The following is a 21697-nucleotide window of genomic DNA, read 5'->3' as shown; positions in this document are numbered from 1 at the left end:
AAGCCACTAATCGAGCTTCGTAGGACACCCCACAGGTCCTGACCATCCCATAATACTACCATTTCATTTCGTATTATGGTCTGGAATTTCTTTGCTCTGAAGCGCTTGCAGGAAGCGGGAAGTAACGCCCAGTTCTGGTTTGAATTGATTGGACAGCTCTCACCCAATCGGCGATAGTTACTCATAACAACATAGCGCAGGCGTTTAACGTCATCGTCACGAGCGCCCTCCCCCTTTCGCCCCCACCAACCCGTCTCTTCGTTTATTGGCTGCTTTCTGGAGGGGGTCGTCTGTTACAATTCTACCGAGCAGAATGCTCCACAGAGGAGCACGGCCAGACTCGTAGTGGAGGCAATCCTTGGCCGGAAGTACGTGGATGGCTCGCGAGGCTAGGAACTATCATCCATATTCAAAATGTCTTTTTTTTTTAAACTTTTTTTAAAAATTTAATTTTAAATATAATCCAACAGGAAAAAATACATGTAAAAGCATAATACACACAACAACTCAAGTCAAAAGGAGAGCATTGTTATGAAACTGAATGTAGCAAAATAATCATTAGATTTTGATTATGTTATTTTCATAATTGTTGGAGGTCATAATCAAGATTAATTTATAAATTAGATGAATTGCTTAGCCCTAGTTTGGAAGGACTTGCATATCTTTTTCATGGATGATTGTTCTCAGTTATTTCATATTATTGTAACTCTAACATTTAATTTATAACATGTTCAGATGATCTGGACGTGTTCAAAGCAGCATGAGTTCGAAAGATCAGTTGGTCTAGAGCTCAGGCTCATGAAGTAACAGACGTGGCATATCTTATTCCACCTCGCCTCATTACCTCCTCCCAACTGCACCACCACTGGTTATAACATTTCATTGACAATCTAGTAAACTGTGGTCAAGTAATAGCTTAGGCTATGGCTTTGGTGAAAAGATGATGTCTGTGAACAGGTATGCATTTCAATAAAGCTGTAATAATGTTTATTTTCAACTGAAAATGCTAGCCATCGTCCGCCACTGATATCATAAACATAATATGCTTGAAGTATGCTACAAGAAACCTTTACATTACACACTAGGCAAATTGAGACACTAAGGCTATTTAATATACAGTAGGCCTACATGACATTACACAAAGACCACTTAAAAGGTATACTATGCAGGATTGGCGATTTCATCGCCGGTTTCGCTTTCACTTTTCGTTTTCGCTCGTTTTATGCTTGCATATTTGTCGGCAGAGCTTCCCCTACAGCTTTAGCGTGTATTTTACAAAACTCTTCAATCGGTCAGTCTGCCGTGCCTTTTCATGAGACTTTACATGACACTTCCTGGAGTAGAGCGGGTGCGTGCCCGAGGTCTCCTGAAGTTGCAAGCGTGGTTCTATCGCTACAGCCCACTAGGGCGGCCGAATAAAACACTGTTCGACCGGTAATGACTCATTTAATCATATATAACAGTATGGAACGATTTGATTAACTGAAAAACGTTGCATAGTATACCTTTAATTTTCACAAGTGATAGACTAAATATGTTCTATGTTCGACTTTGTGTATCAGTGCTCACTGCCACACCCTTTTAAAGAGACTCACAGGCTACTATCCACAGTGTGCACAATCCACTGTTTTACATAGCTTGAATGGGAGACCTCTCTTGTATTCAGTGGGTCAGTCTCTGTCTGTTCACCCTGGTCAAAGATAGGGCTACTGCAGTTGGACTCAAGGAAGCCACTATCAACTGTGTCAAGATCAAGTCTCATAGGTGGGTATCCATCCTCATAAGACTCAAGGGAGCTAAATGAATCCAGTGAGATATGTTCAAGATCAACGTTTTCCACATGGTTTAACCAGTGCTCATTGCTATCTCCCCCTTTCATGATGACTTTTGTTTCACTTTGCTCTGGTAGCATTTTTTTAGCAACCTCTTCCTCAGATATAGTAACTGTATCAATGGAGATATGTCGTGCAGAGCTGTTGCCAGTGATGGAGTTTCCTAATACACCAAGGGAATTAGTGAAGTTATGATCCTGCAAAAAGAGCAAGTTGCTGGAGCCTTGAATATTCACACTGTTGCAAAGGTCCTCTGTCTTCTTCTCATGCAGGTTGGAAGGTACCAAATTCTTCTCAAACATCACTTTTAGGGAGGTCCTCTCCTGGAGGTCAAAGTTGCTGAAGATCAGGACTGGCCCAACCCATCTCTGAAATAAGTAAGAAACACAAGGGCAAACTGATTACAAATCATATGTGTTCCAATATTAAATACTACAAATCACATTTTTTGCTTACAACACATACCTCACTAAGCTGGGGTGCGTTTCTAGAAAAGTTAGCAATGGCGTTGCTAAAACACCATGCAAATAACGAGTGTTACACCTGTTTCTAGAAAGCATTGTATCTGTGTCGCAATTCGCTACCTCGAGCACCGTAGTTCCAACAATGCTGTTGATGCGGCGCTTCATTTCATTGGTGGAGTAATTGGCAACGTATAATACTCCACCCCCTAGAAATTCTCTACCACAGCCAGTCTGTGTCGACACAATTCTAATTTAGACCCTACAGTAAGTGATTAATGGCCATCAGGCAAAAACATAAACCTACTGCAAGCATATAAAACAGTTTACTTAAGCTGGCCAATTATGCCATTATTTGTGTTAAATATCTGTGATAAAAAAAAATATATGGTCTAGATAAATCACAAATTATCAAAAGAAATGTGTCTATTTTGTGGGTCAGCTGTAGCGAGTCAGAGTTCGCATCTTACCTCCCCATGTCACTTTTGAGTAAGAGTAAGGCTATGACACACAGCAATAGGTTAGACCCCTAAATATATATAATTGCTTTACATCGAGAGACCAGGAACATGACGTCAGCTTAAATAATAGTTCCACCGTATTATTAAGTAGAGTTATTTCCACGTTATTTCACGTTTCTTGGAACTTGCAATGTTTGATTGACAAGCCACCTGCCTTAGCCACAGTACTACTACTACTAATATTAATAATACATTTTATTTATATTGCACTTTACATCAAATCAATGATCTCAAAGTGTTCCAATGCACACACACAAAAAAGAGGATAAAAGTAATATCATAAAAGAATTTAAAACTAGCATATAAAATAAGATGAAACCAGCATATAAAAACAGATAAAAGGATATTAACTAAAGGCTTTCTAAAAAAGATGTGTCTTCAGGCCTTTAAAAAAAAAAATTAATAATAATAATAAAATAAGAATCCACAGTCTGTGGTGCCCTTAGATGGTCAGGGAGAGGATTCCACAGACTGGGTGCAGCAGAACTGAGTACTAATAAATGGTATGCTTATTTTCGGGTTTGTAAATACCATAATAGTAGCTTACCAAAACGCAAACCAACACACAAATTAACACAATAATATGCAAGATACCCATGCCACAGGCACTAAAACACCTTCATATAATCATAGATGCTGGGTATTGCACTTTAACAAGTTGGATTGTGTGTATGCAGTGTTCCTACCTGCACACAAGTGATATGACCTTCTCAGAGTGTGGCAGAAGTTCAGTTTGCCCTATTAACAGTTTGGGCTCTATTCTCAGGATCAAATGGGCATTGTCGCAAGTCAATCGCGCAAGTTACTTCCCAAATTTTATGCTGGAAAATTGTGAAAATAATGTAAACCGCTCACAAAAAGTAAGGAAACTTGACTTTGGCCCATTATATCTCCACTTTAATAATACCAATCACTAAAGTGTTTTATGTCATTTTCATCGTTTATTAGTCACCTTTACAATGAGGTACAGCTTGTAAGCATTGGGCTCCCACGGAATGAGCAACACAAGCAAACGTGTAAGTAGTGCCAACGAAAAATGTGCCAAAATGGCCTGTTATGCTGTTGGAATTCACCTTTGTTACTTCAAGCATTGACGATTGCACTCTCCCACAGAAATGAGGAAAACAACACATGTTAGGCATACATTTGTTCATTTTATACTCAGTGTCAGGGTCCTCAGTAGCGTGTAGAGGATCCATATGCAGCCACAACAGCTTGGTACCTTCTTCTCATGCTGGTCACCAACCTGGCTACATTCTGCTGTGGGATGGCATTCCATTCCTCGATAAGGATCTGTTAAGTCAGCCAACCTGGTTCTGTTGGTGACTCTGGCATGTACAGCACGCCCAAGCTGATCCCACAAGTGTTCAATTGGGTTGAGGTCTGGACTCACGTCACGGCAGGCCATTCCATCCTCTCCACTCCCCAAATTCTAGAGGTACTCTCTGATGATCCCAGCTCTATGGGGGCGAGCGTTGTCATCCTGGAGGATGGCATTTGGTCCCATATTCTGGAGATATGGAATTGCCACTGGCTCCAGAATCTCATCCCGGTATCTAAACTCACCTGGTAGCACTTGAAGCCCAAAAGGAGATGTCTGGCAGCAGAACCCTATTACTGGCCATTTTGGCACATTTTTCGTTGGCACTACTCAGACATTTGGCTGTATTGCTCATTCCATGATTGCCCTATGCTTACGAACTATATCTCATTGTAAAGGTGACAAATCAACGATAAAAATGATATGAAACACTTTACTGGTTGGTATTACTAAAGGGGAGATATAATGGGCCAAAGTCAAGTTTCCTTACTTTTTGTGAGCAGTTTACATGATGTGTGAATATTGTTTTCTAACACGGATAGTTCTGGTCCTTGATGATGATTGGCTGAATCGCGTTCGATGCTGTTAGAAAATCCAACACAAACCTACACCTTGACCTTGACCCTTGACTGCACTACCACAACTTGCACAAAAGTTAAAGTGGTTGCGTCTCGATGTTGCATGGCAACCATTCATATGGAGGAAATATTTCTTGGCGGAAGAATGATTATCTATGAATACATCGTTACATTTGTTGTTGCTATGCCTTTGTTTCATGAAATCAAATCAACGTATAGTTACCGTTTTAAAAAAGCAAGCTGGGGGGGGGGGGGGGGGGGTTAGGCACTAGCCTAGGGTCTCTCGGGGCTTATGACATAAATGGATTGATTTCAGAATGAACGCAGCAGCCGCAGCAGTAGCCAGAAGCCAGTTCTCACTATCTATCATTATCATTATTAAATTTCCCTTGTGTGTGTGTGTGTATTCACACCAAATTGGCATGCCATACCATACCCTCCCAATATGCACAGCATCCCATTAGCTGCCTGCCATCAGGCTTTACAATTACAATTTACATTTACAATTTTCTATTTTAAGAAAAAGTCAGTCAACACGTTATCAAAATTAACCTAATGCAGCGCTATATCCACGCACACACATTTCATTTGAACAGGAGAGATTACGCACGCAGGCGCGCAACTAGGCTACTTGTTGTTTTCTTTTAATAATAATAATAATAATAATATCTTGGATTTATATAGCGCCTTTCATAATACCCAAGGTCGCTTAACAAATGAGAGAGGGGGGGGGGGGGGTGTTAGGGGTCAAAGGACTTTGTGAAGAGAAATGTTTTGAGGTGCTTTTTGAACATGGACAGGGACGGGGTAGAGCGGACATGGAGTGGTAGGGTATTCCAGAGTGTGGGAGCATTGACAGAAAAAGCCCTGTCCCCAAAAGTCCGCAACCTGGTGCGGGGAATGGCCAGCAGGTCCTTATCAGAGGACCGCAGGGAGCGTGACTGAGTGTAGGGGTGGAGGAGATCAGTGAGGTATTGAGGTGAGAGTCCATGGAGAGATTTGTAGGTGAGCAGGAGGATCTTGTAGGCGATGCGTGACTTAACTGGCAACCAATGAAGCTGTTGGAGAACGGGAGTGATATGCTGCCAAGGCTTTGTGTGGGTTAAAACCCTGGCAGCTGAGTTCTGAACATACTGGAGTCTGCTAAGGGCCTTGGTGGGCAGTCCAGACAGAACACCATTGCAGTAGTCCAGGCGGGAGGTTATGAAGGCATGGATGAGTGTCTCGGTTACTGAGGGTGTGAGTGAGGACCGAAGTCGTGAGATGCTTCTGAGGTGGTAGAAGGCAGACTTGGTGACGTTGTTAATGTGAGACCGGAAGGAGAGAGTGGAGTCAAGGATAACACCCAGGTTGCGCACCTCAGATGATGGGGAAATGGAGCAGCCATCCACGACCAGGGCCAGGTCTCCAATTTTTACTCGGCTATCAGCACAAAATGTGAAGTTAATTCACTAACTCAATAGCCTGCTCATCATGGATATCGCAAATTCTTTTAAACAAACAAAACAGAAAGGATGGAGGCATGAGGAGTTATTCCAGATGAGCAATAAGAAGGTAGACAATTGTCAGAACGCTACAGCTGTTTAATGCCAGACGTTAAAGGTACGCTAGAACAAAACTAAAGGTAACTTAGCCATAGGGCTGTGTAATGTTGTCTAACTGGGCAGGTCACTGTTAGACGTTGTTGTTGTATTATTGCATGTGGATGTTGTTATGCTATGAAGGATACTTTTTGCTGACCAATACAGGAACCTAAAACCGAGAAACGGACAAATATTATTTAATTATATTCGGGCTGCGCGCTCCTGCTGATGAAAGAAGTAGGGTGTGTGCACTCTTCCATATCCCCAAGCCTCATGCGCTCATAAAATAGCCTTTCAGCTATGCGCCAAGGAGGTTATGTTTTTATCAGGGTTTGTTTGTATGTTTGTCTGTCTGTTTGTCTGTTTTTTAGCAAGATAACTCAAAAAGTGATGGATGGATTTCGATGAAATTTTCATGGAAAGCTCTGAAATGACCCAAGGAAGAAACTATTAAAGTTTGGGAGTGATCTGTCTGGATACAGGAGGCGTTTATGTTTCTCGCTTGGCGGTGTAATGGCATGGTATCGCCATGTAGTGGCGCTCTGGAATGTGTAACAACCAAGGAAGAAGTAAGCTAATAACAAAAGTTATCCGTTCGACTTTGAACTAAGCTCGTGGCCCACATGGATAAAAACATTCACACGCTTTAGAATGGCAGATGCCAAACTATGCCAGGGCAAAGTTTTGGTCAATGGAGAGGGAGAGAAATGCTTATTACCTTCTTTCAATGAAACAACAGTGTCTGCTTAACTTCGGATATGCTTCAGTCACTAAAACAAACTCAATGTTTAGGACAGTTTGCCATTAGCTAAATGGGGGTGCCTCTGTTTGCTAGCCAAAAAGTAGGCTATTTATTTTGAACATCTCCATTACGTTAACTTTCTAAAGCATGCAGTTTAAGAAGGCTTGTGCGTGTTACATCTACATAAAAAGTGTGTGTTACATTTATGTCAGATAATGTCCATCATTATTGGAGTTTGGGTTCCATATTTTGAGAGTTTTATGTGCTTATGAGAGGTAATATGAGAGAGAAATTTAGTGATCATTGGTCGTTGTTTTCCAACCTTATTCCACGTTAAGCCATAGGCCTAACAATGCTTAATGTCAGATAACGTTCTTAATTTTTAAATTTTTTGAGAGTTTTATGTGCTTATGAGAAGTAATATATGAGAGAGTTTTGGTGATCACTGATCATTGTTTAGGTGCATAAAACCACGTTGCTTTTTCCTTTTGTAGCCCACCTAAAATGCACAGGGCCAACATTACTGCAACTGCAGTAACTCTCCATTCCTCTAGATGGCGCTGCCTAATGTTATTGGCTGAGCCACCCTTCGTAGTGTAGCTTGAGAAGATCAACGACCTCTTTACCTTTTTTCCCTCGCATGAAGACAATCGTTGATGAAGAACCGAGATAAATAAATAGAGATAAATACACCTTTTACAAGTTTAACAAAATCGTTTTCAGTTTAGATATTAGTCAGTTACAGTGGCTAGAAGCTTAGTTATTGTGAACTGCTGTTTTCACTTTGTATTTTTCGTTTGGATTAAGCCTGAGAATCTCCGGTGAGTACACGAGGGAAATTGTTGCTAGCATGTCATTTTAGCTGGTACAAAACGAAAAGTTAACCTATTCTAGTACTTATGTACTTTGTGCATTTTAATTTTTCTTAGCGGTTTGTGTTATGTCCTTTTGATAACTAAAAAACCAGTCGGAGATGAATGTTATTATTTTGTTGTTAATCTACCGCTGCAGTTGAAACGCCATTTGGTGTCTGTATGTTACATGTGCGTTGTTACTGATGAAAATGGCGTTACGTGAACCATGAATATTTCTACAGCTACGAGGTTACTCTAACGGGCTAATGTTTTCAGGCTTAGAGCCATTATAAGAATGTTTGCAGAGCTATTTACCGAGCTATTAATGGCTATTTGATTCTAATGAGTTAGTAACTTTCCAGTTCTAATGCTTAAACTTGTGAAATAGCACTTTACACTGTTGAGTGTATTATTAATGACTGTATTTTTGAAGTCTTATTGAAGTGCTGTGTTACACGGGTGTGCTCATGTTAAATAGAGTATGATAGTGATATATAGAGTTGATTTGAGATATTTGAAACAGTTTTGAATGTGCTTAGTGATGAAACCATATACAGCCACTAATTAGACATTTTTGCATTGCATGCAGATTGGTTTTTTTGTATGCATATTCTGATGTTGAGAGTGAGACAATTTACGGCGAGCCAGCGTACCAGAGATCCAGAAATCCACACTGCGACCGTATCCAGTGGCATCGACCTGCCTAGCCGACAGACGACACACTTTGGATTACAGATAAGATTTATGAGATCTCCAACTTTAATTCACACTGCCCGGGTAGTGAACTAGAACAAGGCCTTTCTTTTTTTGATTCAACAATTCACCTTTTTGAGTTCAACAACTCACACAGGAACTGAACTTTGACCCATTTGACTTGACTAATTTTATTTTCATACTGACTGACAATTTTGGGGTATATTTACTATATTGTGGTTTGATATATGTGCTATCCACGTTGTGGAATTTCAATAAATGTTTTGGGAAGCTTCACTTTTCAAACAGTGGTCGTTGCCAATTTACTCCCTGAGCTGAACCTAATTCTGATTTTTCTGGTCCTAAGTGTTATTAATAGAGGTTATTACTATCCTTATTAATTACTTTAAGTTACAATAGTTACACTTTCAATAGGCGTTAATGGGGCAGAAACGCTTAATGACATATAACGTCAATAATAATTTGAGTTTGGGTTTGATATATTTATAGTTTAAAGTGATTATGATGAGCAATATGAGAGAGAAATTTGGTGGACATTGATCGTTGTTTAGATACATTAAACCAAAGCCTTTTTCTCGCCATAGGCGCCAATGAAGAAGACAACGTAAATGTGAGATATCTTCTATAACCGTTGGATTACGGTTTAGTTTTTTTTTTGACAGGTTTAAGTGTCCATGACAATATATGGTCATGAGAAATTTGGTGATGATTGATCGTTGTTTTCCGGCCTTAAGCCACGTTAAGCTTTTTCACGTTAAGCGTTTTAGAATGTCCCGCATAGGGCATATACCTTGACTTGACGTTTCATAGCGCTCAATCTAGCTCATGTTCTGAATGATAAATTCGAAATGCTGTTGTGTGGTCGTGTCTTAAACGAGAGCCTTTTTTTACCCGTTCACCAGCTTCATGAAGAGCAATTGTCTTGTGCAATCATTCCCCCTCCCCCACACTCGTCTAACCAGTTCATCACCTATGCGCCCACCACCCCCCCCCCCCCCCCCTCTCGACAGACACTTGGTCTGACTGAGCCTGACTCTATTTATGTAAATGTGAAAATGTGTGTGTGAATGCTGAACCACGAATTCACATAAAAGTTAACTTAAAATTTAGAAAAAAAATATAGCTCTTTTCAGCAGACATCGCAAACATTAAAAAAAATTCGCAAAGCTGAGAACATCTTTCATTTTTTTAATATATATTTTTTTGGAGCAATTTATGCCTTTTATTGATGGGATCCGGAAAGGATCACAGAGTGAGAATTGAACCCGGGTTGCCAGCATGCGGTGCAGGCGCCCCAACCAGTTGCGCCACAACTGTAGTGTTTTAGTTCAATTGCGCCTATGCCTGGTTAGCTTTGGTTTGCAGAGTAATCCTCATGAAAATGTAGGCTATATGTGGATATGGAGACATTTTTCAAAGTCAATACCTAGGCCCTCTACGAAATACAATAGCCTACAAAGCTTAAATCTTTTATTCGTTGTTCCGTGGCTATTCGAAATTGCGCTGTGAGCAGCAGAGGACAGTGAAACTAAATATTGGTCGTTTATCTGGTCGTAGCTTACCATGCCTTACCAGTGCGTGGCTTTGAATAATTTAACAGTTGCCAACAAATATAAGGGATTCAGTCAGTCGAGATTATTTCGTAAGATTGGCACCTTACACTAAACGATTTAGATGACGGGAGCGCGCCGAGATTCTAGTACAACTCACAAGATTTCCGCCCGATTTTGGAAATTTAGTCGCCGACTGTTAAAACAGACCAAAATCGTGCAATGAAAGCCAGCTTTAAATCTTTTAGTGTAAGGTGCCAATCTTAACGGTTTTAAGTCCGTCGGAGGCAGTCTTTTTCTAGTTTTGCCGTTACGACAATATCAAACATGTTTGATATTATTGGAAGTCTTTTCAGTCGTGGCTCATGCAAATAGTGACGTGAACATTAAAAACCAATAGTGACCTTGCTCCAACACGAAACCGGAAGGGGCAGAATAAGCGACAGCTGTAGCTTATATGATTATTTGTTATTTCATTTCTTATAAATTATTAGTCTAATTATTCTACGTGATATCTGTTAGGGATGTCACACATGAAACAATGCTGCAGAAAAGCGAAAAAATGACTTTGATATGAGTAGGCTATCATGTGAGTTCCTGTTGATGATGACGTGTAGCCTAGTGCACGATGGAAATAATTTGAAGGAATCTAGTAGCAGTCTTGTAAATAGTGACCCACAGTCTTTGCAAAATCCTAATCTGAGACTGGACTGTGACTAGAAACTCGATGAATTGTCTTTAGATGTGAGAGGGTCTGAGACTGTAGTCTTTCAAAAATCTTTTCCAAATCTTTGCAAAGTCTGTCAATGTAAGGTAGGCTTTAAGGCAGAGAACCGTGTTCAGTGCATTCAAAAAGTGCCATTTTGAATTGCAAAATGTGTGTAAAGCAGAAAATGTGTTTAAACTTTTGGAGACTTGAGAGGATGTTTTGCTCTCTGTGTGTCAATTTAAATAATTGTGCTATGAGTGTGATTTTAGTGTGTTAGCAATTGGAAAAAACTGTAAGCGCTGCCTTCTTTAACAAGATTGATGGAATACCCCCTGTTCTATGGTTTTACTTTATTGTTTCTATCTTTGTAAAGCACATTGGGTTGCCCTGCTGGACAAAAAAGAAATGAAGTTGCCTTGCCTGTGGTCTTTTCATAGTGCTGACTTCCTGTTTGAAGTGGTATAAATGAAGCATTGAGGTGTATGGCTAGGTGGCACATGTATGGATCAATTAGCTCATGTGTGTCATTTTGATTGGCATTATTTTGAAGTTGCAAACATGTTACTTTATGTCAGATTGTTGATAGATAAATAGCAATTGTTGTGAATTATACGGATAAATGTGTTCAATGGATTTAAAAAGTGCCATTTTGTATTGCAAAATGTGTAAAGCAGAAAACATGTTAGACTGTTGGAGACTTGAGAAGAGGTTTTGCTCTCTGTGTCAGTTTAAATAATTGTGCAATGCTGGTCATTTTAGTGTGTAAGAAATTGGAAAAACGAAAAGGCTCAAAGGCAACACATTTGATGTTGTCGTAGTGTCAAGACTGGAAAATGACCGTCTCAGACTTACTTATAAACTGCTAGGTTTGCCACCTTACATAAAACGATAATGGGAGCACAATGTGGCTTCAGTTTAAACTCCCATGATTTCATTCTGGCTTTGAAATTTTAGTCTCCGACTGTAAAATCACTTAAAAAATCACCTGGTTTAAGGCCAGTGTTAAGACCCTGGGTCTTAGGACTGTTTACAACTCTGACTTGTTGGGGCTCCGCCCCTTCATTCTATGTGTTGCCTGTTTCTATGGCTGCGTTCAGACTGCCAGGCAAAATCCGATTTTTAGCCCATTCAGATTTGTATCGGATGTCACTTTTGAAGTCTGAACAGTGACAGGTCACATGAAATCCGATTTTTGCGAAACGGTTGCAAACCACATCCAGGAGGTAGTTTCATATTGCATTCGTATCGGATATGGACAGATGCGTCTCAGTCTGAACAGCTCCCAACACTCAGATCGGATTTGACTGTCCGTGACGTGACTTTACGTGCGTAACCGCCCACCTATTTCGAGTTGTGGAGCAATGTTACGGCTATGTCTTTTGACCATGTTATATTAAACGTGACTTAACAATACTCAATACTAAATAGAGCATTATACAGTCTCTGCTCTGTTTCTATGGAAGTTGCAAGAATCCACATTGTTCTATCAAATGCCGTTAAATAATTAAATAGCCATCCAACAGTTTGAAGCGGAGCTTGCCACTGATTAGTTTCAGTTTCTGTCGCGCAAATGCGCACACGTATGCATGCATTCAATGAACACTCACCTAGTTGTATTGTTCTCTGTTTAATCACACCAAATTAGCAAGTATTTCCTCCTGATGGCAGAAATGTTTGTTTTCGTTGCTACAGCACAGCAACCTGTCAGATCTGTTACTAATGTGACCCAGGCTGAACAGAGCCATGTCCGATTTGGACACTTGCTAAAGGCAGTGTGAACAGTCAGCCCTAAAAATCGGATATGAGAAGGAATCAGATTTGAATCAGATTCGTCTGCAGTCTGAACGCAGCCTAAGTCCTGCAGGGTGCTGAGTGCATGGGTGGCGCCTAGGAGTTAATGGGCTGGACTATAAGGCCTGGGTTTCGATGGCTGCTCTCTCTCTCTGCTTTGGCGCATTTGGTGGCGTGGTCCGTTGGGGAGAACGTGGAGAGAGCCCTCTCCGATTGCGTAGCCCTTTGCGGGGAACTCCCTCCGTCTTCGCTGCGTTTAGCTTTTGTTTAGTTATATTTATTGTTACCCCTAGACAACATATCGCATTACACTTTTGCTTAAACATCATATACTGACTTTTCTTATGTAAATAAATATCATTTATACATTGAACGCTACGGTGTGGTCTCCCCATTTATGTCGGGTCTGCTGTGAGCCAAGCGGTCCTTGACACCAGAATTAGATGTCTCAGAAATACAGTAAATACCCTTCGTAACCCTTTGTAAGCATTTGCATAATATCTTTAGCAATTATGAATTATGTCTTGGAAAACAATTTTAAATTGCACTAAGGATTTACCTTAAAGTCCCCCTCACATGAATGATAAAGGGGACTAAAGAAATTCCGAGGATTTGGGATGCTATGTAGTTTATTTGTCCACCTGATGCATAAAGAGAAAAATGAAAGAGAAGAGTGTTACCAATACACATCTCATAAAATGATAATTTAAAACATGGTAAAGTGACCTTTTCTATCATTACTACATACAACAACGTTTTATGGTTATGGTTTTATGGTGATGGTGCTTAGCAGACTCTTTTGTCCAAAGCGACATACAAACAAAATAACACAATAATTAAATTTACCTGATGCATAAAGAGAAAAATGAAAGAGAAGAGTGTTACCAATACACATCTCATAAAATGATAATTTAAAACATGGTAAAGTGACCTTTTCTATCATTACTACATACAACAACGTTTTATGGTTATGGTTTTATGGTGATGGTGCTTAGCAGACTCTTTTGTCCAAAGCGACATACAAACAAAATAACACAATAATTAAATTTAGCAGTTGATCATACTATAGTGTTGACTAAAGAGAATAGCTACTTAAAAATAAATAGTGTCAATATAAGCAATCCAATGAAAATAAAAGAATGACTGAAAAGGAGAATAGTTAAACAATAGTCATTCAATCAATTATATAATAACAATAACTAAGGCATAAAAACAATAATAAAAACAATGTAAATGTAATCAATGGCCTAATGGTACCAAAACAACGCTAAAACATGCAAACCTAACCATAAGAGCATTAGTAGACTAAATGCATATTGAATAAATATGCCTTCAGATTCCTCTTGAATGACTCAAAGCTACTATTGGAACGAAGAGCACTGGGCAACTCATTCCACCAACATGGAACTACTGATGAGAACAATCCAGAATTTGCCCCAGTGTTTATAGCTGATCGACTCAACAGACGCTCCTCAGAAGACCGTAGTGGGCGGTTGGGAATATAAACCTTGACCATTGAATTCAAGTAGGAGGGAGCAGATCCCAAATATAGGCTTATACAATCAAACTTGAGAATATTTAAAGGGAAGGTCGACATCACATACGTGTTTGTACGACGTGAGTGACGTCGATGCAGCGGTAGCGGAAGGAGCAAAGAGTAGAAGCCAAGGCAAGTGTTATTTAAATAAACTCCTAGAAGTACTTGGGGAGGGGGGTGTTGGCTGGAGGTCACGGTGCAAAGGACCTAGGGTGAAATTACTCCAAAACATCCCTTTAACTGAAGCATGAAGGAACTCAGAATATATTTAATGGTAGTCCATAGGCCTATATAGGCAATCCTGTAGGTATGCCTGTTCTGGATGCTGATGACAAAATAGAGTGCACAGCAGGAATTTGTGAAAGACTTTACATGCACAGAAGTTGTTTGCAGATTACTGGTCCCAGTGTTTTGAATTGGAAGTGCAGTGTCTGCAAACTGGAATTGGCAAAACGCAAGCGTGCACAAAGAAAACAAATGAAAAGTGTATATAGACAAATACAGATTTATTTAATAAATAAACACAATGCACATACTGTACATAGATAAATAAAACAGATTAATACAACTAAATACAATGCACATAGGTTATCAAAATGAAAATGATACATTTATGTACATAATGTATGTATGTATATGTTTATTTGTGTGTGTGTGTGTGTGTGTGTAAATAAATTAATCTACATTTACATTGTATTATTCTCTCTACATGGATTCTTACTGAGGCAAGTGAGCGGGTAGATTCTAGCTCTACTGGGCTCAATCGTTTCTTTCCTTTGGTGAAAGCTGGGATCTTCAGCTCAGCATTATACAAGCTAATAGACTGCCAAGTTAAACCCTCGATCAGCCAGTATTACATCACCTGCACTGATGCATTCCAGAAATCCAGAATTTTCTGTGACACGCTTGTGTGATGTTCTACCTCCCCTTCCTTTGGATATGAATATTACTGTTTCTTGTGGGGATATGCATATTAGGTATTTCATGGTGTGATGATGTTTATAGGTCGAATATAAATGTGCTCTTGCTGCTAAGTTTTTGGGTTTTTCTATAAAAATGTCAAAACAGTCAATTATGCAGGCACATCTAGGGTAAGTTAATACCATGGGCAATGTCAGCCAAAGCTCTTCTCTTTGTGGCCAAAATAAAAATGCAGGTACAAGCTTTGCATGTAGCATGTCAAGGAAAAGTCCTGCTTGCTGTTGATATCGAGACTGGGAAGAGAACACTAAGCACCGCAAGGGACAGGTTCATTTTCATCCTCAAGAGTTAGAAGAAGTTGTTGAAAAGGAGTGAGGGCTGTGTGTGTTGGAAGACATGAAATAGTACTATATAAAACTACTTGCAGCTTGGCAAACGTGGGAAGTCCAGTCAGTGCTTTCACTTTTTCATTGTCATTTGCAAGAACCTGTTTGTCCAATGTACCTAGTTTGTGTCTAGAAGTCAAGCGTGCACGCTGGGCAGTGTGCATTTTCCGGAAGTTGCGTCAGAATAGACTGTCCGAAAGTCAAGCGCTCTCACTAGTTGGCTACTTCGTTTGGCGTGATTTCCAAGCGTGCATCGATGCATCTTTTTTGCCCTCAGGTATCCCATAATCCATTGCGCAGCGCAGGTCAAGCTCCACACGTCATAGAAATCGTCAACACACCCCCCTCCCCGAGTCAGGTGACGCCAACTAGTTAGTGCTGTCCAAATATAGGTAGGGACGCATACTGAGGAGCAAGCTAACTAATACGCTACTGGGAAGAAGGTACTACCCAGCGTGCACGCTTGACTTCTGGACATAACCCTAGTTTGGTTTTCAGCCTGCGGTTTTTCTTCCTGAGGCTGAGGTCTTCACACTCCTTCTGTAGTGTTGCAATGCTATCTTTGCATTCATTGCTGAAACACTGTTGTGGCACAGGCTCTGAAGACAGATCCAAGAGGGCATCCACAGCATCATCGCCTCCATCCTCTTGATCTTGATTCTGCCGTGCTGCTCGTACCTTTACCAAGGATACAATGAGATTTTGTTAGATGTAGTTTTGTTACATACATAGAACTACTATTGTAACATATGTATTGAAATTACACATCCTTATTACAGGCTACTAGCCTGGCAAGCCAAACTACACAGAAATGTATAGTCTGGGGTCGGACCATTCACAGAACTGAAGCCTGTGGGTGGGATGAACAGTTGTCTTTCAAACTGCCTCTGCACGTAATAGGCCAGCATTTGTGACCAATCGTAGCCGGTCGGCAAAATGGCAAATACATCCTTCTTTAAAACGAATGACTTGAGTGCTTCTTTCTGCTCAACCTTCAAAGAAAAGCCCAAGTCCAAATCCGATTAAAACGAGCGTGCTTCGTTAGCCTCATCCATCTTTCGTTTTTCTCTATGGTTGTGCAACATGGTTTCACACCCAACTCGTCGAACGAGGACGCATGCGGAAGCCGAATGTGAGCTCAAGGCGGGCTCAAGGACTCCGTACACAGATAGAGCGTTCTGATTGGCTAGGCAGGCCTGGAGCCTAGCGCAGGCTTGGCCTCAACGGTGCAACCCTAGACCATCCCGCTAGGCAAAAATATTTTTGGCCGCTAGGGTGCGTCTAGATTTCTAGCCTAACAGGCTACAACATTCAAAGACAAACCTTTCCATGTCTTTCTCCCTTTCCTTCTTTTTAGTGGCAGGGATGTGAGAGAAGACAGATGGAACCCAGTCAGGGGACAGCGGGTCATCAGATTTGGCACCTAGAATAATAAAATATGGTAATATAATAGATAAATCTTGCTGTCACTCATTGTTTAGGGTATTCAGTTCTAGGTCTTTCCAGATAGCATAACTATGGACTAGGATTGCATTCACATTTTGTCATTTATCAGATGCTTTTATCCAAGCGATTTACAAGGGAGAATAACATTCAAGCTGCAACAGAGATGTAACAATCAATTACTTATTATACAGTCTATAGCCTAATAATAAATAAATAAATACTGTAAGTAGTGATTAGTAGTAACTTCCTGTGAGGAGGTGCTCTCTGGATGTGTAAAGATTATAGAGCTCCGTCTTTGTCTACTTCTTTTATAACCTGAGCTTAATGTAACACTGGAGAGCTGGGTATTCATGGTAGCTGCTAGCTAACACTGTAGGCTAAAGTAGACGATAATCAAGCAGGATGACAATAACCCCCTCTGAAATAATATAGTTCCACTGCTGTGTCTTCTCTGGTTCTCATTGAAAACAATAAATATTGCAAATCTCAAAACGAACCATCACACTTTTGTTGTTGTTAGCTAAGCCTAGTGTCGTAACCCAAACAGCTGACTCGCCTAAGCAGCTGCTGTTGTTGATTCACAACACTATCGGGGAACGTAAAGATGCGATTCGTTACACGCGTTGTATTTAAACAAATGTTGAAATTACCTTTGATGAAATGATCGCTGCACAGATGTGTATATACTGAGAAGGCTGCCAAGTCCCATTTCCTGAGACAGTTGCGCGTCTGATAGCAGCCAACCAAAGTTGTCTTCTCTCAGGATTCTCCTTGACAGACGGGATCCGGTAGAAACATAACCCCGGCTTCACTCCTCAGCGGTTAGTGCATCCAATCGCACAACAACTGTCCAGCATGTCGTTTCAGCAGAGAAGGCTTAGGCTACCAACTTCCTTCAAACTAGAACTAGCGAGTTACAAACTTGCATGTCCTTGATTATGTTAATATGTTTCGTTGCTGGTGAATGAAGTTCTTGCCCGCCAGCCGATCTTTGTGACGTCACGTGTAAAGTATGAATAGGCCAGCACTTGTGACCAATCGTAGCCGGTCGGCAAAATGGCAAATACATCCTTCTTTAAAACGAATGACTTGCTTCTTTCTGCTCAACCTTCAAAGAAAAGCTCAACTCTAACTTTTCCAAAGCCGATTCAAACGAGCACTCTTCGTTAGCCACATCCATCTTTCGTTGTTCTCTATGGTTGTTGCAACACGGTCTCCCACCCAATTCGTCGAACGAGGACGCATGGGCAAGCCCCCTGGCGTCAATATCGGAAGCCGGTGGTGAGCTAAGGCGGGCTCAAGGACTCCGTACACAGATAGAGCATTCTGATTGGACAGGCTGACTTAGTGCCGAATGCAGGCTTGGCCTTAACGGTGTGACCCTAGACCATCCCGCTAGGCAAAACATATTTTTTTTTGCCGCTAGGGTGCGTCTAGATTTCTAGGCTAGGTGTTTTTAGCAAAACTAAACTATGTTCTACTGCCAAATACTAAAGAACGGAAAACAATAGAAACAAAAAGTTTTTTTCCTGGTGAAGAGAGTCTACTCTTTCTTCTGGTAGCTTCATTGTTTACATAGTCATAAAGCTCACTGTTCGATGGATCTCGGAGAAACGGTTGTAAAATGCTGTAAAACATTTGGCAGTGGTGGTTGCTATGCTGGTTGCTAGATTTATCATGTTGATTGTTATGTTGGTTTCTAGATTTAACAGTGGAAGTGGTTACTAGGCTGTTGATAGGGTATATATGGTGGTTGCTATGCTGGTTGCTAGGTTAATCATGTTGGTTGCTATGTTGGCTGCCAAGTTTTAACTGTGAAAGTAGTTACTAGGCTGTTGCTAGGGTATCCATGGTGGCCACTTTGAAAGAACAGTACAGTGCATTTTCATGCACTGTACTGCACTGTAATAAGAAGTAGACGCCTAGGAAGAACAGTACAGAACATTTTCATGCACTGTAAATACTTTGGAAGAACAGTAATAATGAGATAATTATTTTAAGACAAGCAAGATTGTAATGCACTGATTCATAATAAAATGGAGAGAAGTACTGCTTACATCTTTGCACAAATCATGAACATAGCAGGGATCATCATCAGTAGTAAAAGGCAGTACCATTTTTGGGTCTTATCTGGAAAAAGAGAAATTTAAACATCAAAACATGAATGATTCAGTTTGTTTAATTTTATTGGACTGTAAGCCACATGGAATTACAGATGGTACGGGTTGAGAATGCTCCTTTCTTTCCCGCACATCGGGACTCCCGAAGCATCGGGAAAACTGCAACCGCAAGGGGGCAACATAGACCGCCCTAATAATATGAAGGTTCGGCTCATGGAAAAACCCGAGGACACCGCGCTGGTGACGAGCGGAGAAAAGAGACATCACGCTCGGCATGTCAGATTGCAGTTTCAGAGTTTTCGAATGTTTTACAGCCTACCTCACAGCTGGCTCTCTCACTCGACGTAGCCTATAACTCAGTCAGTCCAGCAGAGATGCCAGAGCAACGTTTTGGTCAATGGAGAGGGAGAGAAATGCTCCGCATATCCGTCTCATTTAATCCGTCTCATTTAATCATTAAAATGAAGGTGATGACTGGCGAAATTATAATCAAACGACGTTTCAATAAACCATTGTTGAAATTAATGAAAATGGTTTTAGAAGCCTTCAATTCAACCTGAAAGACTCGATAGGCAACCTTAGATTAATTCATTAATTCATTACGGTTACAAACCGCATTTCCGTGAATAGGCTATTATTGTCAAGGCGAAGACGAAAGAGATGGTCAAGATGGACATTTAGGCTACATTTATGCTAGGAATACTTAGAAATGTGTAGGCCTATAGGCTATTTTAAAACGGAGGCATGTTCATTTTAACCGGCGACGCTGGGTAGCTTACCCAGCACTTTATCACAGATTTTGTCCCCACCACTTTTGACAACTGAAAATAAAATGTATTTAACAGAAATATCTTTAATAGGCATACATGCCTATCATGTCACTTTACTTATAACCGTAGGCTACATGCATGGAGAAGATCGCGCATTTTGTAACATTGTATGGATGGTCAGATATGCGATAGGGCAGTGAGGGTGATTCATTGTAACCATCGAGTAGTAGGCCTAGTTCCGCAAAAGAAGTTTCTAGCAACTTAGAATATATGGATCTCGTTATGCATGTTCATGTTGATTCAGAGATAGACATAGACTACTGTGGGCTACTGTGCGTCAATATAACAGCATTTTATCATGTGGTGAATTAATGACTAACGTCAGTTTAACATGTCAGAACTTTTGATCGGCGTTTCAAGTGCATGCTGCGAATAAATGAACTCGACTGACTGAATCCTTTATATTTCTTGGCTAAGTGCGAAGATATTGATACTCGAACGGTGGCGTAACTGGATGAGGCATCTTAATCACACGTCAGCGACCGGGGTTCAAAACTTACTCTACGAACCTCCGGAACCCATTAAGACAAGAGGCATTATTTTATTAAAAAGTTTTGCGATTTTTTTTATGATTGCGATGTTTGCTGAAAAGAAAAGTTAATATGTGAATTCGTGGTTCAGCGCGCGCGCGCGCACACACACACACACACACACACACACACACACACACATTTTTACATTTACATAATAGGGCTCGGGCACACGCCTTGAACTCTAGGAATATCGCCGCCATTTGGTAGCGCACTGAACGTAATATCCATTCATTCAGATGCACAAGACAAGAAGCAGAAATATAGTAGCGATTTATTATTTTCCTCTTGCGATCGTGGGTTGCACTGTTACACCCCACTACACAGCAACATACGACCAAGAAGGCAAAAACTAAGTAACAGGAACACACTAAAAGGCGGGAGTAAATCCATAGTAATCCATAGTAAACTAAGGAGTGAAGCTGCCAATGTGGCTGTGCCCGCGAAGTTTTGATGTCATGATCCCGAGCCCTAGTGTCAGGAAGTGTCTGTCGAGAGAGAGGGGGGAGGGAGGCAATCTATAATGTCTAGTGAACTGGTTAGACAAGTGTGGGGGAGGGGGAATGATCGCACAAGACAATTGCTCTTCATGAAATGGGTAGTCTCACAGACGTTTGTCGATGTTTAAACGTAGCCTACTACATCACTTGCGAAATCGGACGTGGCACATAGAATTATTAGGCTACTGGATTTAATATAGCAAGTCCATATTTGTTCATCCTATATTAAAATGTAATGTGCTGCGTGGAAGCATTGGGGAAGTCAGTTTAAGTTGTCCTGTAACAATTTGCCTCTTATTATAATCAAGAGTAACACGAAAAACACAAATATCATGTATTGTGTCGTAAACAGTTAATGACTTCGTGGCCACTATGCGCAACTGCATCGCGCAGTAGGCTGAAGGATAGGAGGACCGACACTTATTAACACAAAGCTTTGTAAAGCTCTAACAACCACCCCTCAAAGTTCATTGTCCATAAGTCCAAACAATAAGTATAAAAATTCGACAATCCAAAACGATAAAGAGATCTCCCAGAAACGAAAAACAAGTTTGTTGAGTAGCCTAGTCCTTCCAACAATCTCAGCTTTTGCGTTTGTTAGATAAAAGGCATTCTGTCCTGCTGTATTCCAATGAGAAAAAATCATCCACAAGGTAGGCTAAGGGTCACGGTAATTCAGCATGCAGGAATCTATATACGCACAAAACGAATGAATGGGTTATATCGGCCAAAACGAATGAATGGGTTGGGAGAGTCGTCTGGCTGTGTCAG

At 40.7% G+C, this 21697-nt stretch overlaps 1 protein-coding gene across 2 annotated transcripts in view; it reads right to left on the bottom strand.

Moving 5' to 3' along the window:
• Positions 1–572: 572 nt before the first annotated feature.
• il21r.1 (interleukin 21 receptor, tandem duplicate 1) overlaps positions 573–21697 on the bottom strand; it is a 55281-nt gene continuing 34156 nt past the window's right edge. Inside the window, exons 7-9 of one of the 2 annotated variants that reach the window (XM_062533281.1) lie at positions 19004–19076; positions 13216–13297; positions 573–2200 (exon numbers count right to left, since the gene is read on the bottom strand). In XM_062533281.1, coding sequence (XP_062389265.1) covers positions 1592–2200; positions 13216–13297; positions 19004–19076 — 764 coding nt within the window. In that variant the 3' untranslated portion in view covers positions 573–1591. The remainder of the gene's footprint in view (positions 2201–13215; positions 13298–19003; positions 19077–21697) is intronic. The other variant, XM_062533280.1, reaches the window with a different exon arrangement.

This window comes from Sardina pilchardus, chromosome 3 (genome assembly GCF_963854185.1).
Source record: "Sardina pilchardus chromosome 3, fSarPil1.1, whole genome shotgun sequence".
NCBI classification, from domain to species: domain Eukaryota; kingdom Metazoa; phylum Chordata; class Actinopteri; order Clupeiformes; family Clupeidae; genus Sardina; species Sardina pilchardus.
This window is presented reverse-complemented; position numbering and strand designations above follow the sequence as displayed.